Genomic DNA, 8,160 nt, shown 5'->3' with positions numbered 1-8,160 from the left:
AAAGTAAAAATTGAAATATTATTTTTAGTTTTTTTGATTCTCAAGAGATGGCGATAATAATCAATTCCTACTCTATCTCTATCTTTTTTTTTATTATTTGCTTTCTTTATCTATTTGTATTTAATTTATGGCACTCTGAAAATGGCGCTAATTGTTGAATTTTTATCCTATTTCTGTTTTATCCTTTTCTTATTATTTGCTCTTTTTATATTTGTTTTTTGGCGCATCATACAAATGAAGTATGGGATATTTGAACACACTCATAATTTTTCTTTCCAATAATAATGTTTTAAATCTTTAATGTAAAAAATATAGATATTACATTCTCGGCTTTACAATATATCAGTAGATTAAACTAGTTACCTACAAAATAATATATTTAATGTATACCTACAAAATAATATATAACAGAATATTAGTTTTATTTCTTAATTATTATATAGTATAATTTTATATTGAAATTTAATTTCAATTCTATTATTAACATTATCATATACTGATTTGAATCAGTAACGCTGAGATAATATTATAATGATATGAGTATTTTAATGAAAAAAATAAAGCAAAAAAATGCATTGAATATTAAAAATTTAATGTTAATTCTATACCTATGCTATAGATATTTTCAGAGTCTGCAGTTATTTTTTGTGCGCAAATCCTTAAAAACGAGAATGATTAATATTGAATATTTGAATGATATAAAAATAGACTGAAATAATTTTTTTATATGTAAGATACATATATTTTTCTATTTTAATAAAATGATAAAGAGAAATAAGAAATAAAGAAGACATGTCTTACGACTGTATAAAATACTAATACTTTATTTTTCAATCGCCCGTGCGTTATACTACGCACAATAAGATATGTACAAAGTTTATTGTACCGGGTCTTATCTCGCCTGATACAATTAATCGCGCAATTAACCGATTAAAAATCATATTTTACGTGCTAGGTTTAAAAATTAACGCATAAGTGTGATTTTTGAATTTATCTGTTTTCACATTTCTTTTTTTTTTTTTTTTCATTCTTCTGCACACTTTTTCGCTGCGAGTGAGATTTAAAAAAAAAAGCTACACATGCTGTTTCGAGCGGTGTATGCGGTGCCTGAGGTATATCAGTGGTATGTCTATTGCGTTGCTTTGCTTCGAACGAAAAGATTAAGAAAACAATTGGTAAAATATACAAAATGGAAAATAATATATTCGATAATAATCGATGCGAGCTCATCGAACGCATACACTATTTTTTTGTTCATCGAATCTGGCAGTGAATCTTCATTGCAAAGGAAAATTGAGCTTTAATCCCTTCGATTGAGATACAAAGTGTTCGTGGAGCACGATTAAGGTTATGTTGAGATGAACTGCGCATGATCACACGACACGAATAAATTTAAACACTCTATGCTCGCATCGAACGAAAAAAAAATAAAAAGTTAAAAATTCGGATCCTCGCATGTTTCAGGATTATATATAAAAAAAAGAAACAAAAAAAAAATAAAGAATTGCTATGACATGCTAGTTATATAAAATTATTTTTTCGTTCGGTGGTGTTAAAAGAAGGAAAAGAGTGTCGCAAGCTCATCGTGTTCTTACAAAGCTAAAACAGAGGCGGAATAACGGGGTTGTTCGATTGGAACGAGACGCGATTTAGGAACAGGTTCGCAACCTAGGGTCGCGAATTTCCGAGTTCTACTTCATCGAACTTGTTATTACCTCATCGATATATTTTTTTTATTTTTTTATTTATAATATCGTTAAATTATTTTTGCATATTTGTAATTATTTATTATTGATTTGCCTTTTTAAAAGATTCGTCCATTGTTTACAGTATTTTTATAATAATATCATGTAATAACAATAGTGTATACAGTAGTGTATAAAGTAATTAAAAATTAATACACGTATCTATTATAAATGAAAAATTATATATTATAATGAAGAATGTAATTAACGTAAATAAAATAATAATATAAATCCAAAATGGATATTGAAAAAAACTCATACAAAACATTAAGGAATGCAAACTTTGAGAAATTAACATATATAAATTCCAAAATATAAGAACTTCAATAAATGAATCTAAATAAATGCAAAGTAAATGATTAAAATAGTATATATAGAGATCTTTACAATTAAATAAAGAACTTTTCTATAAAAAAAAAACTGTCTATAATGCAAATAAATATTTTTACAAATCTTGAATTAAAACAAACAAAAAAGAATTAGAAAACAATATATGTAGATTCAGTATCCATGCATAAAGCCAAATCTGAAATCTATTAACAAAATTAAAGGCCTTAAAAGAGCATAAATCTCAAGATTAAGTACGATTCTAACAAATAAAGCAAACCAAAAAATTGCAGATAAATTATTTATCGTAAACTTATGGTCTATAACATTCAGTTTCATAAAACTGAATTTTAATGTATAATATGAAGAAAAACGATATCATTATAATTATTATTTATCTCCGGAATTTAAATTTCAAATTATTTTTAAAATAATGTTTCATTTACATGAACACATTACACATTAAATATACTAATTAACTTTTACTAAAAACTTTACTTTTTGAGCATTTCTTTTTATCGAAATAATAAATTTTCAACGGACGATTCATAGAAAGAGGCAAATATTTTTTAAATATTTTTTAAATATAAAAGTTTCATCAACTTTTTAATCTTGATCGAACTTATAAGAAAACTCGAGACCCTGCATCAAGGAACTGTCATATCCGGTTTACAATTGTTCGACGTAGCTCCGATGCGTCCCTCCCCCGTCTCTCGACAATGTTCCCATTTTTCCAAGGTACACAATGATACGTGTTTAAAATATACAAATACATATATACACAACACACACACATATACATATATACATATATTTGTATATATAAAATACACAACATGTAATATATATACAAATATATAAATATATATATATATATATATATATACATACATATATATATACATATATATATATATATATACATATATATATACATATATACTATAGGTGCGTGTACAGAGAACGCATTATCGTACGCTAGTAGTACAAGTATGAAAAAGATCAGCCATGCGTACATCAGCTTGGATCATTCGTTTTCTTTTTTCTTTCACTTTTATATTATTCGATCTCTCTCTACGTTGTACTAAGATTTGGTTATTTGAAGAGTATATTACTAACTAAGTTTCGCTTCGTGGCACAGGGATTTTTCTCCCATTTATCGTGTTTTCTCTTTATTTTTTTTTTCTTATTTCTTAGTTGGAATGCGCGGATTTATTTCTCTCGAGCGCAGTCGAAATCGCATATATATATAACTTCTTCCATTCTTCTTCTTTTTTCTTGTTTCTTTCCGTTTGACTTTGTTTCATTTTAACAATTTAAAGAAGAATTCGCATTCTTCTCCGTCTTTCTTTTTTTACTCTAATAGACGCACTTTAAGTACTAACGAATTCGTGGATTTTTTATTTTTTTGATTTTTTATTTTGTTTTTTTTTATTTTTTTACTTTTTTACTTTTTTTCAAAGTGAACGCTGGCCTCAACTACTGTCGTCTGAACGCATACTTATTTTTTGAAATCAGAGATTAGAATTTATATTATTTTTCTATTTTTGTTATTTTAGTTGCATTGGAAAATTCTACTTTAATTACTTGGCAATCTATATGTACATATAGCATAGTAGATTAATAGGAATAATTTAAATATTTGTTTTGTTTTATAAAAGAAGATGATAATGATATATGTTGGATAAACGATAGTAGTTGAGGTTTTATTCTTCTGGTGCTGTGGATTTGTGCGATTAAAATTGTTTCATATATATACATATATATAATTTATATATATTTTATTTTATATATAATTTATATATATTTTATATATATATATATTTTTTTTTCTTTCTTCGTGATTTGGAGTTAAAAATTTGGTTTAAATATTATGTTATGGTAAGGGATAATTTATTTACAAAGATCTAAATTTGAAAATTTCGTTTTAATTGGTCTAATTTTAAGATTTTTTATGTATTTAAGTGACAATTGATGATTTTATAAAATACATAGATATGAATATCAAATTTTATTGAATTTTTATCTTTTATTTTCATCTATCTTGTCCTAATCATTAATTGAAACTTGTTGCATCTTCCGATTTTGTACTTTTAATATTTTATCCAAATATACTTGTTTAAAAAATTTAAGAAATAGTATAATACAAATGAAATTTTATAAAATTTCATATTTCGCGATTTCATGCACTTCTAACAAACCCACAGAATAAAAATCACAGCACCAAAGTGGTTTAATTATTAAACAATTTCTAAATATCCTGTTGTTTGTCTATTTATAATTAAACTCTCCAACTTCTCTTTATCAATTCTATCATTCTGCCACATTACTTGCCGTTTTATCTTACACGGACTACGTGTTACCTCTTAATTATACGCCTCGTATAGCTTACCTACATATATACAGCCGCGGTTCGAGAGGAAAAATACCTATGTACAGCAGTGGTTTTGATCACATAAAGTGGTACAAATTAAAACTGATTCAATTCAACTATCAGAGTTTTCTTTTTATTAAATTCTTTAATAAAAACTCATGATTAATTTTGTTGCAAAAAAATTTTAAATTTATCTAATGGATGATAGTTTTTATTAAAATTAAATTTAATGATATTATGAATAATAATATCCTGTTTAATTCTCTGAATATTAATTTTAATATTAATTATTATTATTGAAATGAAGGATTTCATTATCTTTTGTAGTTTGCTAAAAATACACAATTATAAACTTTAATAAGTTTAATGCAAACAACATTAATATAAAATGTTTTAATAATAATCAATGCTTTTTTTGTTATTGTACACAAGATGTAGAATACTTCTCGAAGTTTCAAGAACTTAATAATAAGTTCAACAAAAATTTGAATAATGTTATAGATGCAAAATCATTCAAGTTGTTCATTATTCGATTATCATCACTTAAATCAAATCATAATTTTATGTTTCTGTCATTAAGAAATTAAAAAAACAGATTTAAAAAGTGCCACTTATAAATGAAATATGTGAAATACAAATTTATAAATTTAACATTTGGTAATTATCTAAATCTTCAATTTCAAAACCACCTCTGTACATTGTTAAAACTTTTCTTCGTTTTTTACTTTTTTCGCCTAAGAAAAATTCAACATACATGACGTACAATTCACACATTCACATACTGTGCATCAGACGTTGTTCACAGATGCATCGTGGACTGGCACAACCGATCTTAGGAACCGAGTGGAATAAGCGACAGATTGTGCCACAGCCCCCGAAAGGAAATTCATTTGGATATAAACACATATAACGTAACATAAATGTAAAAGAACAAAAGGGAATTATTTTTCTATCGTAAAAAATGCTTCCCTGTTCCTTTCAAATCTCTCTATAATAACTCGCACAAGCAGTCAGTGTTTTTTCTTTTCATTTTCTTTCATTATCGCCCACACATACGTACGCACGCACACATCTCATGTATATATAATGTGTACATATATATATAATAACTTTCCTCGTATGTATAGCTATGTACAAAACACTAAGTGACTCGATATGACTATGTGCATTTTTCTCCTTATTTTCTGGTTTTCTTCTCTTATCTTTTTTTTAGTCCGGCGAATGAGGATTAAAATCGCGTTTCCTCCTATTTTTCATTGTTCTTTAGTTTTTTTATTTTTTTATTTTTTATTTTTTTTATTTATTTATTTATTTATTATTTTTTTTTTTGATACATAAAATTGGCGTAGTAGCTTCGTCGTCCTGCTACTAAAAATTAAGTGTACAATTCTATTACGAAATAGATGCATGAAGCGTATTGCATTGTCTTCCCTTAACGGCATGTCTACCGATTTCTCCTTTCTTTTCTTTATTCTATTTTTTATTTTTCTTTATTATATTTTCTAATCTCTTTTAGGTTTTCCCTTAACCCTTCGAAATCAATTTTTCCAAGTTTTTAATATCTTTGTTAGTTTTAAGTTTCTTTCGAAGATGCTTTTAAAATAATTTGTTCTTTTTTATAATTTATTTTTTATATTCAAATGTTTTTTTTTTAAGAAATATACTTTTCTTCTTCTTTTGTTTCTTTTAAATTTACACATTGATTTTTGAATCATATACAATTTAAATTTTTTTTATAATATTTATTGAGCAGTTATTAATTCTTTGTAAATCAATTTCTTTTCATTTTTTCTATATAAATGTAAACTGAACTGATCAAAAGTTGAAATTATATAAATTTTTCGAGAAAAAACGAAAATATTGTTATATGCTTCATTTTTTTTTTTTTTTTTTTTAATTATTTGGTTAATTATCATTTGATATTCGAATACATTTTCTTCTATAAAAAGAAAGATCTAACTTAAAAGAAATAACAAGTTATTGTTCAATTAAAATTGTCCAATCATCAACTTGAAAAAAGAAATAAACAAATTCGATTTTTTCATATTTAGCATCTTCGATCAATAAATTTTCACAATGCCGATAAGAGGTATTGTTTCTACAAAAAAAAAAGTAGAATAAAAAGAAATAATAATAATAATAAAAGAAAAAAGGTTTCAGGAAATTATAGATCATGATTCGAGACGGACAAATAATCTATGTCAATGAAATGAGAACAAAACTGATCCCAATGTCTCGAATGATCAAATGCGCACAAATCTTCGCAAATAAAAACGCATATAATTAAATAACAAAGTGGGTCCATTAAAAGCTTGGGCCCTCGTGTTCGTCATTCGACTCTCTACATATACATATATAAAAAATTCTGCACGCGGAATTACGATTGGGACGATACTCGATATGGATCGTTGCTCGATCCTTGAGTAAAAACTATAACAGCTATCGGATAGCTTTATCTATACAGATCGGCTAAAACTCGTATATTTCGCTCTTTTGCATCAATGAGCTCTCACGAATCGAGCACGTGAAAAATAATCTTCCATCATTCAAAAATCGCCCACTAAATGGCGATAAATTGATCCTCCAATTAAAACACACTACAGAAGGATTTGATTAAAAAAAAAAATTGTCTCTAATCCCTCGATGTTCCTTAATTCGATAAATCTTCACGACGAATGTACAAAATTCGTACAGAACACTATAATATCGAACACGTTCTGAGATGTCTCTCTCTTTTTTTTTTTTTGAAGACGATTTTGTTCACAGTGATGACGAAGGAAAATCAAATGATTCGGTCGAGCAAGCATAACATATTCGTACATCTGTGTCCTTTTCCTTATATCTATCTTCTTCAGGAATTTTCTTGCGTGTTTCCTCACTCGAATTTCTTCTCTTCATTCTTTCCGATTCTCTTCTTGGCCGAGGATTTCCCAGCATCGTCGTCTTCTTCGCTACTGGGTATCCTTTCCTCCTCGGCTTCTAGGCTCAGCAGAGAGTCACCCTGGCCAGAGTTTCCCTCAGTGGCGTCTCTCAAAAATGGACGTCCCTCACGTCGGTCGGTGTTCCCGCCTTCTCGTGTTCCAGGATCTTTTCCTGGCTGGTTATCTCGTCCCCCAGAGGCCTTTGCGACGCACCCGATGATCCGGTCATCTGATGACCATTTCCGCCGGTACCATCAGCACCCACTGCTTGAGAAACCATCTCTTCGATCTGTTCCAAGCAACCTTGCAAATAATCCTGTAAAAATAAGAATAATAAATTTAAATTGAATAAAAAAATATTAGATAGATTTATCATTTTATAAATTTAAAAACTTATTTTTATCACAATATTCACTTATTATATATATATATACTTAATTAATTTTATTTTATTTAATTATTTAACTATTTAATGTATATCGTATTATTCTTCAAATTTTTTTTATATAATAAAAGAAATAAAAATTTACGAAATAATGTGATTAATTTAATCAAATTTACAATATAACTTTGATCGATACAAAGAATTTTCAAGAAACAGTTTGAGAGATCATTCGCGAATCCAGCGAAGACGTCGCGCAAAAACGTGCTGATGAACGGAGTGTAGCAGGTGTCGGGCACATGTTTACAGAGAAAAAACCGACAGCGTGACAAGAAAGGGAAAAGACGATTCGAAACACGCGCAGACTATACATTCATAATGCGCCGAGTGCAAATAAAGTGCATGCGTGAA

General features: G+C 27.4%; 1 protein-coding gene across 1 annotated transcript in view; it reads right to left on the bottom strand.

Annotated features, from left to right (window-relative positions):
• Positions 1–797: 797 nt before the first annotated feature.
• LOC107995343 (G1/S-specific cyclin-D2) overlaps positions 798–8,160 on the bottom strand; it is a 50,602-nt gene continuing 43,239 nt past the window's right edge. The window contains exon 5 of the mRNA XM_017052795.3: positions 798–7,683. Coding sequence (XP_016908284.1) covers positions 7,477–7,683 — 207 coding nt within the window. The 3' untranslated portion in view covers positions 798–7,476. The remainder of the gene's footprint in view (positions 7,684–8,160) is intronic.

This window comes from Apis cerana, linkage group LG8 (assembly GCF_029169275.1).
Source record: "Apis cerana isolate GH-2021 linkage group LG8, AcerK_1.0, whole genome shotgun sequence".
NCBI classification, from domain to species: domain Eukaryota; kingdom Metazoa; phylum Arthropoda; class Insecta; order Hymenoptera; family Apidae; genus Apis; species Apis cerana.
This window is presented reverse-complemented; position numbering and strand designations above follow the sequence as displayed.